General features: G+C 34.9%; 1 protein-coding gene across 1 annotated transcript; it reads right to left on the bottom strand.

Moving 5' to 3' along the window:
• Window positions 1-8,277: 8,277 nt before the first annotated feature.
• On the bottom strand, window positions 8,278-15,617 carry LOC108987267 (protein TRANSPORT INHIBITOR RESPONSE 1-like). The gene is made up of 3 exons (XM_018960158.2): window positions 14,601-15,617; window positions 10,156-10,648; window positions 8,278-9,365 (listed from the first exon to the last, which is right to left on the bottom strand). The coding sequence occupies exons 1-3, from the start codon at window positions 15,089-15,091 to the stop codon at window positions 8,610-8,612; spliced, it is 1,740 nt and encodes a 579-aa protein (XP_018815703.2). The 5' UTR covers window positions 15,092-15,617; the 3' UTR covers window positions 8,278-8,609.
• Window positions 15,618-19,423: the final 3,806 nt, after the last annotated feature.

Raw genomic sequence — 19,423 nt, 5'->3', positions numbered from 1 at the left:
CATTTCTTTAAGGGAATAAGGCACCTATTGGTGAAGCATTCATTATAGGAGGAGATTCTCACCACAATGAAACAATTAAGGGTGAGCGATTTCAATGAACTGAAGATTCAGCAGAGAAAAGATCCAAAACTGCTATAGATTTGGTGAAGAGTCTGAAGAGGCAAAGGATCTTTGCATTGTAGCTTGGACGAGAATGGAACCTTGATGTATAGAGGGCGAAGAGTACTCCCAACTAATTCAGAAATTTTAGAACGAATATTAGCCAAACCCTATTTCTCACCATATTCAATACATCCTGGAGGCACGAAGATGTATTGAGATCTCAAAAAAGGCTTTTGGTGGGAAGGGATGAAGTGGGACATTGCCCACTTCATCGAGAGGTGTGCTATGTGTCAAAAGGTGAAGGCTAAGAATCTGAGACCATTCGAAAATGTATAGCCCTGACCCATTCCAGATTGGAAGTGGGAAGGCATAACTATGGACTTTGTGGTCGGGTTACCTAGAACCTCTAGCAGGCAAAGATGCTATTTGGGTAATCATAGATAGGTTAACTAAGAGTGTCCACTTTTTATCGGTCACTACTTCGGACACACTAGGTATGTTCACTCAGTTGTAAATAAGAGAGGTAGTTAGGCAACACGAAGTACCCATAACCATAGTATCATACTGAAATATGATGTTTACGTCTCATTTTTGGAAGAGTCTACAAGCAACAATGGGCACTAAGTTGAAATTTAGTAGTGCTTACCATTCCCAAACCAACGGACAGTCGGAAATGGCCATTCAGAAGTTGGAAGACATGTTGAGAGCATGCGTATTTGATTTTAAGGGCCCATGGGATAGCCACGTCCCACTCATTGAATTTGCTCATAACAATACTAATCAGTGGACCATTCAAATGACCTCTTACGAGGCACTATACAGAAGGAAGTGTAGATAGCCGATATGTTGGGATGAAGTAGGAGGCAAGAGTGATTAGACCAGAAATCATCAAGAGATGATAGAGCAAGTCAAACTCATATGGGCAAGGATGACTAATACTTAGAGTAGACAAAAGAGCAACATTGATGTAAGGAGAAGAGAGTTGACCTTTGAGGAAGCTGACTGGGTATATCTCAAGGTATCACCCATGAAAGGGATGAAGCAATTTGGGCTGAAAGTAAAACGAAGCCCAAGATACATTGAACCTTACCTAGTTGCAGAAAAGGTAGGCCTAGTGGCATACCATGTTGCTTTACATGTGGAATACAAAGGGATTCATAACGTATTCCACGTGTGAGATTTTATGATTTGAAAATGGTGAATCAACTTACACATTGGTCCGGTGGGAGTGATTCCCCAATTTCAAATGGTGAAGTGATCTTCCCATGTTTGGCATATCTTTGTGTGAGATTGGATGATTTGAAACATCTTTGTGTGAGATTGGATGATTTAAAATATCTCTGTGTAAGATTTTATGTGTTAGATTCTATATGATACATTACGATGAGTTTTACATACTTGAGAAGAGGGTGAGTCCTTGCCTCAACAATATATATAATTACTAGGAAATTTAAAATATAGTAAGATTACCTACAACCATATATATATATATGTGTGTGTGTGTGTGTGTGTGTGTGTGTGTGTGTGTGTGTGTGTACGTATACTTTAGTTTTTTATAGGGGTAATTCCTCAGAGGGTGATTCCTTACCATAACTATGAATGCTTGTGTTTTGCTTAGAAGGCGATTCCTCACCATCGCCATGCACAATGCAAGTGTTCACTCTTCTTTTGACATCAAACCGGGCATTATGTTAGCATGTACATCGTCTCTCATTAGCAGTATTGTCATAGCTATTTAAGATACCCGAGGAAGGACCAACCCTGTCCGAGCATTAGTCACGGAGGCATGTCTCCGTTCATAGTAACGTGTCATTCCCTTAGAGTTGTATTATTTAGTCAGACGACCAATCATGTTCGGTTCTCCCTATTTAGATTTAAGGATTGAACAAATGGTTTTATATATTATTTTTGGAAATGAAGTGACATATGGATATTTGGGTGAATATTGAATGAACCTATTTATGGTTTAACTCTGGTACAAATTAACCTTTACTTATTCCGCTACGGTTTAAATGATCATTCACTTACACGTGTACTTCCTTGTGAACATTGCACGCCAGTTCTTGACCTAACTCTTGCATATTATTGCTGACCAACTGGAACCCTTAGCACCACAGATCCTCACAAGGTCCTTTACCTAGGAATGGAGCATAGAAAGCCTGGCAGACATGGTTCAGCAAAGGATAACCAAGGATGGTTCATCCGACAACAGGCGAAGAAGAGGCAACTGGGTGGGCATTGTGGGGCCAAACAAAGATTAAGGCAAGCAACACATTGTAGAAAGGCTGGCTGCCACATCTCAGCATCGGATGATAAAGGATTCACCTTGTGCTAGGCGACCAAGTATTGTGCCAACCATACAGTGGCGAGAACAAAAGAGCTGAAGAGGCTGTTAATTTTGGAAAAGGACGGCAACAATCAAGGATGTGAGGGCTCTCTGGTATAATGAGGAGATGTCCAAAAGGCAGTAGGTGTCGTACACAGAGACCTATACTCCATCTGAGACGTCACATTTGGGGTAAGCCTACGAAGAAAAGATTACTGACCTGTAGTCCATATCGTCTAATCTTAGAGGTATGGTCCAACGTCACATGGGAGACTCTTATTAGGGGAAGGACTGTAGGATTGGACACAGGGCAAGCTGCAAGAACATGTGTGCCTTGTCCAATCAGTCACTCCAGATGACTAATGGATGGTCGAGATGAAATGGCTCAAATTCAAGCATATCTAGAGTCAGAAGAACATCAGAAAAATGCCTGACGATCCCGCTCTATAGAAGGCATTGGACAAGGGACAAGATCTCACTTTTGAGATTGTAAAATGGTTGATCTTCTTTACAGTCAAAATCTTTATAGAGATGCTGGAGTGCCTGAGTCAATTCATGGCTTTGTCCTCACCCATCTCTCATTGTTGTAAGGAGTTTGTCATTGGAGCTTAGTAGAGATTCAGAGTGTTGGTGCTCAATGACAACCTTGTTGTTGGTGCTCTCTCACTGAAGCATGGTGCAAGCTCATGGTGCAAGCTCATGGTGCCTAAGCCTGGCTCAAGGGGGACCTGGAACTTTGCGAAGAGGGCAACTTTGTTGTTTGCTCCTTTTTATTGAGTTTGGTGGAGATCTCGGGGGGCCCGAGTATGGCTCAAGGGCAACCCCACTATTGGCGTTCTATCACTGGAGCTTGGTGGAGAATCTAAGGAGCTGAGCCAAGTGGCTTTGGGACCTTGTAAAGATTTGAGGAACTTTATGCAGAAAACCATCAAAAAAATAATTTATTTGCATATATAATTCAAATAGAAAGTATGAGAGGAGCAAACCTGAGGCAAATGGTCCAGTGACCATTGGAGGTCATCTGGCGAGCAAAGCTGGGTTCATGTTTCTCTTTGTGTTCCATCTGCTAGCCTTGGCTCTTTGTCTTGGCTATGAAGGCATCAAGTTAACACATTTCGATCGGCGACAAGTTGCTTTGCTTGCCTTGGCAATGAATCTTGTCTTCTCTCATTGTGAGTTATCTAAGCAATGCAAACCAAACACAATAACATCGGGTTAGAGATGTCTTTAAATATTTTACTGGTAATATTTCATAAGAGTATATGCCGAACATCTAAGTTGAGCACCCATATTGAAATTACATATGTGTTTTGGCGCCCAAAATTCACCTAGCCAGGGTAGGCATTGCCCTTGAAGGGAGTCCTAGACCTGTTTTGAGGTCTCTAGGTTGAGGACTATGGAGACAAGTTTCTCCACAATGGAGGCATAGAGCCAACTGAGAACGTTGTTGTCTTGTTGAGACCCAGTGTGTGTACTCCGGAATGGGGGAGCCATCGAGCAGAGTCTTTGCTGGAGTGGGGTTGGTGCCATCAACTAGGCCAACCATGTCATGACTCTTCGAAAACACCAAAAATTGGATCACCAGGTAAGGTAAGTGGGGCCATCCAATTTCAGAAATTGAGGGTTATTTTGCAGGGAAGAGGCCATTGGATTTTGTAATGACGGTGTTGCGGAAGCAAGGTTGTAGGATTTTCTTTGTTGGGCATTAGCCTTAGCTGGCTGATACCATGTAAGAAAATAAATTGAATGGAGATAGGAAATAATCGAGAGGCCAACTTGCCTTCTTCTTCTGCTTCATTTGATTTAAATATTATACTAGCATTTTACAAAATACAGCTTTACAAAGCTAAATATGGAAGTGTATAGCTTTATAAGAGTAACTATGGTAATGTACAAAATGGAGATACAAGAAAAAATCAGGGAGACACATCACGTTGATTTAGGATGAGATTGAGGAGGAGATTGTGTTGTTGCTTTTAGTTTGGAATTTCCATGTATGGCAGCTCAAGATTGAGGAAGAGATTTGATTGTTGTTCTTGTTTCAGAAGGTCCATGTATTGCAGCTCCAGTTTTGGGATCTACATGAATATTCTGTCTAACAGTTGGTGGCTAGGCCCACAAAAAGAGGGGTCAAGTTGAAGAAGTATAAGTTGGTGATTTTGCCACAAGCGACGAAATTCGAGGTGGCTGAGCTTTTGTTCACCCACGTTGCACCACAACAGCTGGCTCTATGCCTACCAAATGTAATCAAACAAACACGGCCCCACCACTTCATCTTATGGTGGCGAGACGGCCCAAAACTCGTGAGCTTTGGCAACCAGCTCAGGTGAGCTCGTCCCATGGGCTAGCACTTGGGCTCGCCAATGTAGTTGAGCTCCCTCTTTTGATGCATTTTTTTCATCGAAAGCAAATGACAACAATTTGGTCGAATTGTCTACAACGGTACTTGGACGGTCATATGATGCTTGGATGGTCATTTATGGTTTGAATCGTAAATAAAATGCTATAAATATAAATAAATAAAGAGAGACTGAGATGTAAGTGGTTCAATATTAAGGTCAAATCCACAAGTCATTTGAGGGTGAAATCCACTATACTTTGTGATTTTGCAAGCTCTTATGACTCACTTTACTCTTAGTTACTATGTTGAGAATGGATAAGAAGAAGGGTTGAAGATGATGCCAATATCTATGTTCTCTAGATGTCCACTTCCTTTGGTTGTTGCCCTCCTTTTAGCAAATTCCACTTATTTTATGTCTTGTTTGATCAACTTTTGCCCTTTTTTCCCCATTTCCAGCTAACTTATTTTATGTCTTCTTTTCAAACTTCCACAAAAACTGTGCAAGGAACTAGCATCCCTATTGACAAGATTCTGGTGGGGCCATAAACAAAATGAAAAGAAGATTCAATGGAGGAGTTGGTTTAACATGGGAGAATCAAAAAGTAATGGAGGTTTGGGCTTCCGAGATTTTGAGTGTTTTAACAAGGCAATGCTTGCAAAGCAATGCTGGAGATTGTTAAAACAACCTGATTCCCTAGTGGCAAAGATTATGAAAGAGAAGTATTTTAAGAAGGTGCGAATGGTTGATGCTAATCTAGGGTATGGGCCATCTTTTATATGGAGAAGCTTGTGGTCTTCACTGGGGTTGCTGAAAAAGGGGCTTTTGTGGAGAGTGGGAGATGGGAGTAACATAAGTGTTTGGATGGATAAATGGCTACCAACTCAAACTTCCCACCGTGTACAATCAACTATCAAAAACCTTCCTGCTGATGCTAAAGTGCAGCAGCTTATTGATATTGAAGAAGGCGAGTGGAAAAAGGACCTTATCTTTAATACTTTTAAGGGGGAGGAAGCTGAAATCATATGTGGTATTCCTTTGAGTAAATGGGGATCAATAGATAAATTGGTGTGGGGATGCTCAAAAGATGGAAAGTTCTCTGTTAAGAGTGCTTATCATCTAGAACATGAAGATATGAGAAAGAGGAAAGGGGAAACCTCAAGGGGAAACAAAGCTGGGAATGGATGGAAGATGATATGGGGTTTGAATGTACCAAATGTGGTGAAGCATTTCTTGTGGAGGGTAGCTCATAACTTGTTGCCTACAAAACAAAATCTGTACAAAAAACAGATCACCGAGTGTGATAAATGTCCAATATGTGAGAGGGAACCTGAATCAATAATGCATGCCGTGTGGAGCTGCCCAACTGCCTCAGATGTGTAGTCTGAAGGTAATAGTCCAATGCATAAATGGGGTGTTTCAGATTTTGGCTTTGAAGAACTGTGGGGAAAGCTTAATGCTACTCTTAAAATAGATGAAGTGGAAATGGTAGCTTGTATCATGAGGAAGATTTGGATGAGAAGAAACTGACTGCTATTTGAAAAAAAATTTGATCACCCAAAAGTTATTATTTGTGCTGCAATGCAGGGACTAGCTGAATACAAGATGGCCCAGGACCAACTATAGACAAACTAGGTGAGAAGCAATGCTGATAGGAGTGTGACAAAATGGGAAAAACCAGGTGGATCAGTGATAAAAGCAAACTGGGATGCTACTGTGGATGCAAAGAACAAATATGTGGGAATTGGAGTGGTTATCAGGGACTCAAATGGGGAGATTCTTGCTTGCCTCTGCTCAAGATTTGCTCATAACAGCAACCCGTATGTAGCTGAAGCTCTGGGATTAAGGAAGACAGTAACCTTTTGTAGTGAAATGGGATTTTCAGATGTAGTTTTGGAAGGGGACTCTTTAATAATAGTGAATGCTACTAAGAGTGGGGAAGAAATAGGGGCTGAATATGGTTGTATCATTGATGATGTGAGGAGAACTATGAATGGGAGATTGAGTTGGGACGTTCGGTTTGTGTATAGAGAGGCTAACAACACTGCACACAAACTAGCAAGATTAGCTCTTACTGTTGGAGATGAAAAGGTTTGGATTGAGGATAGTCCTATGGAAATAGCTAGTGATATTCTTGTAGAAAAACTTTGTAATGACTAAATCTTGTTGTTAATGAAGGTAGTAATGTTTATATCAAAAAAAAAAAAAAAAGTTCCCTGTCAACTTCCTCTACTATTAGTGAACTTTTATGTAGATGGGTTGGGCTTGCTACATTTTATCCCAATAAAATTGTTCACTGCTTTGCTTTGTTTCTATGTTAGTGACGATGAGAAACCTCACAAACCTTGAGTGAGGAGAGAGATCAAGAGCGCTTTATCTAGTGTCTTAAAAGAAATCCAAGCCATCGCGAGTCAAAACTGTTAAGACTCTTTTAACTTTTAAAATTCAACTACATCTATGAATTCATTACTTAGAGCATCAGCATCCGCATCCCTATAACCGATTATTAGCCAAATTTTAGGGAAAAAACATGAAACGTGAAAAAATGTGAGCTACATCCCATTCCCTAAAATAACTTTTGATTTTAGGATTGCTACAGTTGCTCCTCAAATTTGGCTACAGTTGTTTAAAATATTCGCTAAAAAACATAAGAAAAAAGATCAAATATTGAGTATTTAAGATTGTAAAGGGAAGTTAGAGAAAAAAAAATAAAGAAATAATAGAAATTATTTTAATAGAATAGAGAAAGAATATGGAGTGAGATGTAGGGGATTTTGAAAAGATAAATAAAATTTAAGAAAAAATGATTTTTAACTAAAATTTAGGAAAACGTTTGCTCATGCAAATGTGGATGCTCTTATAAAACTAGAAGATCAGCTACAAAAATAAAAACATAAAAGTTGAGAAAACCTAAAAGATATGCATTAGAAAAACTAAAAGGCTACTAATAAATAAAAAAATATTAGTAATTTAATTAAGTATATTATTTTCATTTGGTAATATACACTTAAAACATATATTCACTAATTCTTATTTATAATATTATAAATATGATGTGGGTGATATGACTATAAAAGTAATTTTTATTTAGAAAAATTTTATTTACAAGCCGATGTGGATAACACACTTAACAAAGCGCTTACATGACATGATTTGATTTGAATGAAAAATTTTAAAATTGTGTCATATAAGTTATGTGAATTATGTGTTCTACAAACCAACTTACAAATAAAAGAACTCGTTCATTTACTAATACTAATGAAAAAAAATAGTCAAATAGATTACGTGATTTCATATAAGCAAATCCATGGTTTTAAAATAATAGAGTATAATAGATATAAAAGACAATCGATTTGCACTAGAATGGTATTTTAAAAAGAGAGAATGATCCACGCCTGGTTAGATACACATGAAAATCATCTCATCTCATCTCATCATTATAATTTTCTCAAACTCCTACACAAAATATAATAAACAGTTCAACTTTTTCAAATTCCAAAATAAAAATTATATTCTAACAATATTTTATTAAACTTTCAACAAAACATCTCATATCATCTGAACTGTATAACCAAACGAAGCACAATTATTTTACAACTAATTTAAAAATGTCAACTTGTCTAATGAAAGACAACTATTAAGTAGTAGATGCTGGGGATTGAATATTGCCAAAGACAAAAGAGGAATCTGAACCACAGCCAACATGGGGACACCAAAAGCAAACCAAAAGGCGACAAAGCAGATTCTTCTAGGCAGCTCAAGGCGGTAATTGCACTCTAATCCCTTCTCGAGTGTGTGACAGTGTAAGAGAGGGAGCTTACGATGGATGGATTCTGCATACCTCAGAGGGTGAGAACAAAAGGTGGGGCATCCCTTCTTGGTCCTGCAACAGATCGATAAACATAAACTTTATCAGCTTGACTCTCATTACTCCCATCAACCTTTATCACCTCCACATTCAACCTGGGCATCTCTTTTGCCAACACTCGACACCCATTCATTGTTACTTTGCAGTCTGACATCCATAGTGATCTCATGGATTCATATTTATCCAAACCCGATAGCAGTGCTGCATTCCCAAATGGGCAGTCCCTTATTTCAAGTTTCCTCAGTTTTGGACAACCTCCCAATACACACTGCATACCCCAATCACTGCTGCCGGCAAAAGCAACTGACAGGGTTTCCAAGTTCTTGGCATATTTCCCAATGTACTCAAAAGTCAGGTCAGTCAATAAGCCTGAAACTGCAAGCCTCTGAAGCTTAGTGCAAGATTTCACCACCGCACAGAAAGCCTCATCCATGGGCTCATTTGTCTGGTAATCTGGCTGCCATGGATTCATTATGCAAAGCCTGAAGTGAGTGAAATCAGGGCAGTTCTGCACAATGGTTGCTACAGCAGCGTTAGTCATCTGGCGGCAAAAGTAGAGAACATAGCTTAGTCTCCTGCAGCCATAAGAGACAGCAATGAACCCAGATTCAGTCACTCCATGGAAAGTATCCTCGTCAAATGGATCAGTAGGAAAGACACGAAGTTCCTCAAGCAGAGGACAGTTGGATCCAACAGCCTCCAAACCTTTGTCTTCGACTGTGTCCAGGACCTGTATCAGGAATTTTTTATTTATAACCTCGTAAGCTGTAATGTCATCAAACACGGTGCTTTATGTAATTAACATGTCGCTTGTGCAAGTCCGAGCCATTAGAACTACAAAATAATTCATAATTACTTGCATTTGCAACATGCAGTGAGCTTTCTGGCATTTTGATTAAGAGGGCAGGTCAAACTATAAATTTTGAGAACGCAATCATAATAAACTGAACTACAACTGAGGATAATCATGCTTCTCATCAGTTAATGTCAGCCATGACAGACTTTATACCAGAAAGAAAAAACACAGATTCAAAAACGTTGATGCAGGCATTGCTAATTGAGAACCACGGTTTTTAACATTTATTTAAAGATTGGAACAATCATGCCTGAGGTGGAATGTCAACCTTACTGAGAAAGTTGCCAGGAAAATGAGACGGAAATAACATTGGTATAACCTCCATCAATAGGTTTCCAGTTTTAAAAATTCTGAACATTCCTATTCAACTTTCTCGCAGTGTCTAACAAGTTCAGGTGTCCATTGCCATGACCAAAAATCTTACTTTTGTTGTCCATATCATACTCCACAGTGCAATTATTAAAGAATAAACTCACAGTTGAGATCAATGAAGAACATTAGAAGCAATTTATCATGTCTTTGCAATGCATGTGAAATGCATCAAGTGTGGATCATGACAATGTCAAACATACTTCTCGCAGTTTTCTATGTTTCTCCTCGCTGTGCCAGTTAACCTATAGAAAATCAATTGCCTAGTAAATATGGCAAATAACAGGTTCCTTACCCAGAGGCGCCGAAGACATGGGCAATGAACAAGAAGTTTAGCAAATTCACCACTTTGCAAAGCAGCGCAGCTCAAATTCATGAAAGTCAAATTTGCACAGGCAGGGTATAGAGCTGGAAGAGACAAGGCTGTAACTTCTGACAAACCAGAGAGGGTGTTTAGATTCATGCATTTGTTGAAGGCATTTTCAAGCTCAGAGTATTGACAGGCTGGATGCTCTTGCAAAAATGAGCCTGTACCAAGCTCTGTTAATAGAGGTGCACGAATAAGCAGCCTTGGCAATTGTTCCAAGGTTATATTTCTATTGACCTTCAAAACCTTCAACGATTTGCACCTACTAACCAGTCTCTCAAGGGCTTCAAAATTAACGTCATTACTCAAATTGGCAAAGTTTAGTACTTCCAATGAGGAGAAGTTTTCAGGGAAGCAACTCAACCAACTGCCACTTTTATCGTTGAGGTCATTCTCCTGTATGTCCAGTTCGGCTAAATTCCTGTAACCAAATCAGAATATAGAACTTTATCTTTTAGAAATGGAGCAAAACATTGATTTTAACAACAAAGACATACTCCAAGGTCCAAATATTTGATTTAACTGGAGAAAAAGTTGGAGGGATTATAAACCGCTAATAATAGTTATAGAGCAAAATATAGTCAATGAATAAAATAAACTACATCCTTGGCCATATGGCAAAAGAAGGGGATAAATATTTATCTTGAGAACAGGGGATAAATATAAGACCACACAAGTGAATCTAATGGCAAGATCTCATCCTCATTCAATAATACCCTAAGCACAGGTGACAAACGACCAATTAAATACATTAAGGTCCCGTTTGGTTTCACAGATGGTTTCAATGTATCTCATCTCATCTCAACATCCAAACACCAATAAAAAACACTTTTTAATTTCAAATTTTCAAATTTTCAATTTTTCCATTTAATTATTAAAATTTTTTCAAACTTCCAAACAAAACACAAAAAATAATTTAATCTTTTCAAATCTCAAAACAAAAATAATATTAAAAAATAATATTCTATATTTTAACTTTATAATATTTTTATTTAATTTTTCTTCTCTCATTTCCCAAAATCCAATAAAACATCTTAACTCAAACCATTTCACTAGTATTCATAAATTTTTCATCTCATCTCATCTCATCTCATCTGTATAACCAAACGAGGCCTAAACATATATGCCACCAGCTGATCTAACTAACTTTCAAAATTATTCAGTAAACAGTAAGAAGAAATTAAAAGCAACTTTGAGGCTCGTTTTGAAAATCTTTAAGGTATAATTACGTTTACTAGAAAGAGTTTATGGCAAGATTAGAAGCATTTCACTTCCTCAATATACCAAAGTCACCATAGACAAATTTTGAAGTTTCTGTATTTCTTTCTATTTACGAAATTTTATATTGGATAGAAAACAATGAGAGAATAAAAATAAGTATAGCATCTACTTGACTATTATCAGTTTTATGGACAAGGATTCTGTCCATTTCAAGTGAAATGGATAGATTCCATTTAGAACATGGCTTTAAAGAGTTTCAAATTGGAAGGTCAACTCATTTAAATTGGCATCTTTCTGGAAAGGTCTACTTTTCTGAAAGAACATGACCATTAAGGCTGCACCTTTAATTACTCGTTCTCAATTAATTGTCTTTTAAATATTAGTTGTAACTTCTACGAATTATGATCCAATAAGCCTCATCCTATCTCAATGAAATGAAAATAAATCTTAATCATATGCATCACACATGGACGTGCCCAAGTGTGTAATAGTACCAAATGTGCATAAGCCATCATTTCTTTACATAATTCATACGTGGCTTATTTTTCATATTTCTTAAAGTCAGATCACAAAGATAAGTTAAATTGTAAATGTGGCACTTTCTAACACCCTTGGATTATCTCTTATTTTTTTAAAGACGAAATTCAAAAATTGATGGACAATGATATCTAATCATAATAGGATAAGAGTGAGATTATAATATACACGTAGAATTTTCCTCATTAAAATCATTTTGAATGTGTTCATTTAAATGCAGAAATGCTGTTCAACAAGCGCACACAAAGAAAAGAGGAAAAATGGAAGTAAAATGGGTCCCACCTCCAACAACCCCTTCCTAGTAAAACCCATTCCTCGTGAATATGATTGACATAACTGTTCAACACGTTCGCATGACTTAAACCACAAATTTCAGCATTTTGACACATAATCCCGGTATCACTACAGCATCACATGATATGTCAAAAAGAAATAAAAAACAAAAGAGCCAACTGCATGATTTCTGCATGAAGTGTAAAGTGTGAAATGAAACTCCCAGAGTCCAAATCCCAATCATCAACCGGATTATGATCTACAAGTATAGCATCTTGTACTTCCTCAGTTATCGCGTTTGCGGCGTCATTCTCAGGCAGTGCTTAGATGTTGAGATAGTCTCAACCCATCTCATCTCAACATCCAAATATCACTCGAAACATAAATACTTTTCAATTTCAATTTTTTAATTTTTTCATCTAATCATCACTTAATCATTACAACTTTTATAAACTTTCAAACAAAATACAAAAATCAATTCAAATTTTTCAAATCCTAAAATAAAAATAATATTAAAAAAAATATATTCTAACAATATTTTAATTTTATTTATTTAACTCTCTCATTTTCCAAAACTCCATATAACATATTAACTAAAAACATCCCAAAACTATTATTCACAGATTTCTCATCTCATCTCCACATCCAAATGAGGCCTCAGTCTTCCTTATATTTTTGCAATTTCTTGTGAAGTGATTCATCTTGCCACAACTCTAGCAAGTACTTTGTTGCCCAGACCTTGATTTGTTTTTGCTCTTATTTTTCGATTTTGTCCTACCCTTATTTGAGTTTAAGTTCATGTCATGTCCTCTGCTTGAGTGTCAATATTAAGGGTAAAACCCAAACCCGAGGTCTCACTAGAATCTCTCATGCGCATCTGCTCAATAAGAATCAAATCTCGGATATCATTATACTTCGGTTTCGTTTTTCCAGCAGAATTACTCACAATCATTCTCATGGTCTCCTAACTATTCGCCAATGAAGCCAACATAATCAATGCTCAAACATCATCATCAAACTCAATCTCAACAGATGAAAATTGATTTGTGATCATTTTAAACTCGTTGAGATGTTGTGCAACAGGCATACCTTCTGTCATTTTCAAATTGAAAAGCTTCTTCATCAAATGCACCTTATTTTTAGCCAACGACTTCCCACAAATACCAGACAAGGTCGCCATAAGATCCACAGTGTTCTTTTCCTTGATAACGTTTTGTGCAACCGACCTTGATAGAGTCAACTGAATGACTGCTAGAACCTGATGATCCAATAGGTTCCAGCTCGCATCTTCCATATTGTTCGACTTCTTCCCCAACAAAGGAAGATGAAGTCTCTTCCTGTAAAGATAATCATCAATTCACATCCTCCAATACCCAAAATTTGTGCCATCAAACTTCTCGATTCCAGACACCTTCACTTCTTCTCTGGCCATCGTTCTTACTCAAATCCAAATCGGGCTCTGATACCAGTTGTTAGGAACAATAAGAGAAAAAGTAAAGCAAAAAGTGGTTCGAAAACGTGTCTACATTCACGGAGCTGTATAGGATTTTATTCAGATCAAAGATACAATGTGGCAATACATTGTACCGAAATAATACAATATACATATACATATATATATATATATATAGTAAAACATTAGTGGGTCGGGTCAGGTTGGCTCAAGAGCTCAAAACGGGTCCAAAAAAATCCTGATTCACTTCAATTTGTTCACAACACAAGCCTCATTGAAAATTAAAAAAAAAAAAATTTGAATTCTTATCGAGTCAGGTCAGCAAACCAAGCCACCGCAAAACAAAACCAGGCTACACACAAAAGGCCCAACAGTCATCTTTTTTTATGATGAACGAGTACTATGCGATTGTTACAATTGGGTTATCCCAAATTTTATTTTTAGTTTCTTAACAAGAAGAAGACTGCTACATGTATAAAGAAATTACACAAAAATAATCTTACAAACTGATGTAACTTTATTTGATCTGTTAGATCTACTTTATAATAAAAAAAATTTTATAATTTGACAAATTACATTAAACTATATCAATATATAAGATTACTTTTATATAATTTTTTTTGTAGTTATAGTATTTTCCTATCAAGAAACGGAAAGATATCAACTCAATTGACGCAGACAAAAAATAGTCACTAAGTTTTAAAAGTTATAATTGCACACAATGGCAATGGCTGCGAGCGGTCAAACCAGGAGCAAACCAATGGACAAATAACATTTTCCAGATATAAAAGTCGTAAACAGCAAAATTTATGCTTTGCCAAAATCATAACAAATGATAGAATTACTAAGAAATGACGCATATTCCGAGATGAAACAGATTAGTACTTACTTGCAGTGAGTGGCAATGGCTGCGAGCCCATCAGTACTGAAGCCATCACAGCTAAAAAGCGAAAGAGCCTTGAAATTGGGAAAAGAAAGAGCCAGAAACTCCAAGCTCTCATCGGTAACGGTCATCCTCTTGAGCCTCAGCTCCTCCAGAAACGGGTACTTAGCCGCAAACATCACCAGCCAAGACCGAATATTGGCGCCCCAGTTCGGAGGAACCAGATTGAAGTCCGAGAACCGGGGCTTCCCCTTTAAACTCACGCTCCGGATGTTCGGGAACCGCCGGGACACGATCTCCGGCGTCACCGAGTAGCAATTCGCGATGAACACGTGGGTCCGTGAAAACCGCTCTGCGTCGTACCAGCTGTGGCAGACCAAAGAGACGGAGCTCCGGTCTTTGTGGGACTTCAACTGAACCAGGACTCGTTCCAGAACCTCGTCCGGGAAGGTCGAGACCGCCACGCGTTCCACAACCTTCTTCCTCTCGGGATCCATGGTGATTCGGAGCTAAATTCGAACCTCCAAATAGCTACAAAGCGATGAGAATTGGAAACACCCCGAAAAGAATTGCTAAAAATGAAGAATTAAAAAAAAAAAAATGTCTCTGTGAATCAAATGGTTTTGTGGAGAAAAAATATTGAAAAATAAATCTCAAACCAAAAGAAAAATCAATAAGAATAAAACACCGTCCCTGCAGAAATGCTAAATTACAGCTGGAAAAAATACATCGAATGGATTTTACATCTAGGAACCAAAAGTTTAGGAAGCTTTATTGAAAAGAAAGAAGAAAAATGCAGCCCATTAGAATATCCAAATGGAAGATCCACGAACGAAGAGACACCGAGAGAGACAGAGATAACAGGAAAGAGCCAAGTGAAAGGTGAAAACTTTGAAAGAGGAAAGAAATCTGATGATTTTACAGCGTTCAGGACTGCTCAGGAGTCAGGACTGATCCATTTGCAGATTTGCTGAAGCTCACACAGAGAGAGAAGGTTGGCTGCGGAGCTGTAGAAATGAAAGGAAAGCAGACAAGCACTTTAAGGGGATAATATAAATATAGGAAAATGCTATTCCTACAGAAGTTTTCCACCGAAAACTTCTACCGAAATTGTATTTTTTTTTTTACTTAGTGATTAAGGAATATTTTTAAATGAATTTATGATTTTGTTATATTTTTTAAAAATATTTAAAGTGTTTAAAAAAAATGATTGAAAAAAAAGCAAAAAAAAAAAAAAAATAACTTTTGCCTTTCGGTAGAAGTTTTCGGTGGAAAACTTCTGTAGGAATAGCAGTGCTCTAAATATAGACATGCTCAGGTGTCCCTACTGTCCAACGAACATGGCATAGTTATTGCTCCGAAACGGGCGTTCAGTCATAAAGATGCCATGCCACTTTCCTTCTTATCCACTTACGTGGATTAATCTAAAGGATGGTATTCGGTATGAGTAGTGCTGCAGCCCCGCTGGGGGCTACAGCTGCTGGAGTGTAACATATATTTTTTTAAGTTATTTTTTATATAAATTTTTTAATATTTTTAAAAATAAAATAAATTTAGAATATTTTAAAAAAATACTTCTGAAAGTAAAAAATAAATCATTAAATATTATAATATTTTTTTATTTTTTTAAAATACTTCTGAAAGTAAAAAATAAATCATTAAATATTATAATATTTTTTTATTTTTTTAAAATATTTAAAATTATTAAAAAAAATTATATAAAAAATAATTTAAAAAATATATATAAAAACACACTCTAAACTCCAACAGGAGCTCCCAACGAGAGATCCAACATTTTCCATTCAGTATAGATAGAGAAGTAATGCTACAGTAGTAGTTGAGTAGGTAAGTATCGTGTAATAGTTTTGAAAAAGATGAAGTGTGTTGTTAAAAAACTAATTTTTTATTTAAATTTTTTATTTTTTAATTTTTTTAAAGAGATTATACAATGTTTACATACTCTATAACTATAAATATTATTTCTCATAATTAGAGTGTCTCTAGTGCATTTGTATTGTTTTTAATTTTTTTTCAAATGTTTTTTAAATACATTTTTTAAAAATGTATCAATTCATTATGAATTTGTCTCCTCAAAATTACTATTCGGATTTTTTTATATTATTTTTCTTAATAGTTAATAAAATGACTATTAGTGAATTAGTGTATTTTTTTTAAAAGAATGTTTAGAGATGTTTAAAAAATTATTAAAAGAAAAAAAAAGTACAATTACAATAGTGGTAAGTTTGAGAGAGCAAACTCATAGAACTGAATAGCAACACTCATTCATTAATAATCACTTCTTTAATTATTAAGAATAAATAAATAAATAAAATACATGAATAGCTAAATTGAGAGGCGAAACTAAGTCGGCATAGTATTATTTTCCTAATGTAAAATATTTTAATATTTGTACAAATTCATCATTTTATTTCAATATCATTTAAAATATATCATGTTAAAAAGAATAAAATTAAAGATGATCATCAATATTTTTTTTTTAAATATATTACACTGATGCATGATCTTATTACTATCAAACCGTGAATTATACAGTTTTAACAATAAATAATATCATTCTCCAACGTAAATTTTATGAATAATGATATTTATATGTTAACTCGAACATTTCACTACTATTTACGAAATTATAAGATATTCTACATGTTCAAACCAACTAGTCTTTAGAGTGTCTCAGGATTTTATAAAGAGTAGTGAAATAATTTGAGTGAATATGTTTTATTGGATTTTAGAAATGAGAGAATAAAAATTACATAAAAGTATTATAAAGTAAAAGTATTTTAATATTATTTTTATTTTAAAGTTTGTAAAAATTGTATTGATTTTTATGTTTTGTTTTAAGATTTATAAAAACGGTAATGATATTTGTATTTGAATAATGATTAGGTAATAATTAGATAAAAAAATTTAAAATTTAAAATTTAAAATTTAAAAGTACTTTATCTTTGAGTGACGCTTGAAAATAAAATTTTGATAATTTTGTAAGTGTCCAAACAAGCTCTTATTGTTCTCTCATCAAGTACCACTACGTTGTGCAGTTAGAAGTTTCAAATCAATATTGTTAAATATTTAAATTGGTATTTAATAAAAATATTTATAGAGTCAAGGTTTTATTTGAAGAAAAAATAATTACATAGGAAAAATCTGACTAGAGAAAAAAACCAAAAAAAAAAAATGTAAAACCAAAAAAATAACAAATTAAAATGTTAAATATGAAACTAAAAACTCCTAGAGTTAAAAAAAAAAAAAAACCGTAAGTTCTTTTAATGAAAAGAAAATAACAAATAGATTATTTTAAAAATTAAATGGAAAATGCTAAGTAGTTTTTGATTTTGCCCCCTGATTTTTTAATAAAGGAACTGCTTTTTTATTATTTTTTTAATGATTAAGAAAATGACTACTACTAAATGTGTGTATTATTATTTAAATGTTTAAAAATATTTTAAAAAAGAATTAAAAGTGCACTAGGAGCATATGTTGTACATGCTGGACGGTCTCTAGCATTGTCCAATTAAATATATATATATATATATCTCTTTCTCTCTCTCAGAGAAAGCCAGGGGTTGTGCGGCCACTCTCAACTAGGGCTGTAAAAATAAATTAGAGAATTAGAAAATCTGCCCGAAACGGTTCGGACAAGTTGGTTTGGTCCGGGGCCCGTTCCTCCATTTAAAAACGAATAATAACCGATATGGTCTCAATTTTATATTTTCTAAGATCAAATCAGACCAGTTTACATATTTATATATTCTTAATTAATTTTTAATATTATATATAATAGTTTTTTATATTATATATAAATTTTATAAATTAGAATTATATATGAAATAATGTTATATTATAATTTATAACATAAAATTTTAATCTTAAACATGAACATTTATTTGATCATATGTTTTAAATATAAAATATATATTAATTATATTTTATGACTTAACAAATTCTCAACATATTCCTTTTGATAAATATATTAATAATACTAATAAACATTAATATATTAATTACTATATTATCACTAACATACAGTAACAATATATTCACTTTTAATAAGAATTGATTGTTATGAGTTTCAAACTAGAATGTTTTAATAAGGTAGTGGTAAAAATTGAGTAGTGTTATTACATATACGTACAATATTATAGGTATTAAGTGACAATCTCATTTTATCATTATTTTTTTATTTGAATTTTGAATTTAAATTTTAAAATTTTCACCATTTTTAATAGTTGATACATCAACACATATGACTATGTAAGTATAGACATCATTTTTCAATTGAATTAGCCTATAAAAATTGATTATAAGATTATAAGAAAAATTAAGAGAGTAAACTTGGCAAAAATGTAGATAAGATAAATAGACAATAAATTTAATATGACTTAATTTTCTATAGATATTACAATATTTAGTAGTAAGTGACTCTTAATAATTTAATGAATCTTATAGTGTGAATATACTTTTAAAGTGATATAAAATATAATTAATAGTATTTTTTTTTTGTTTGGTATGAGATAATAACTCAACTCAACTCAGTTTAATATCCAAACGCAGCCTAAAACCTATTGTAGCTAGATTTTTAATTATTTCCCTTAAAGTCAGTAAAACAGTGAATGAAATTTACATTTACATTAGCCTCTCACAGTTGCGGTGGAAACTTTGGTGCCAACAAAAACCATCTTTATGGATGGTCTTATCTTGAATCATATTGCAGTCTATTGGCCAAGAAAACATAGGACCTTGGCAACTCTGTTACTCCCAATTTTCCCTCCCTATATTTTTTCATCTTAATTTTCAAAAAACAAAAAACATTA

The sequence above is a fragment of the Juglans regia genome, chromosome 4, assembly GCF_001411555.2.
Source record: "Juglans regia cultivar Chandler chromosome 4, Walnut 2.0, whole genome shotgun sequence".
Lineage (NCBI taxonomy): Eukaryota > Viridiplantae > Streptophyta > Magnoliopsida > Fagales > Juglandaceae > Juglans > Juglans regia.
Note: the sequence above shows the minus strand (reverse complement) of the source record. Positions and strands in the feature narration are given on the sequence as shown.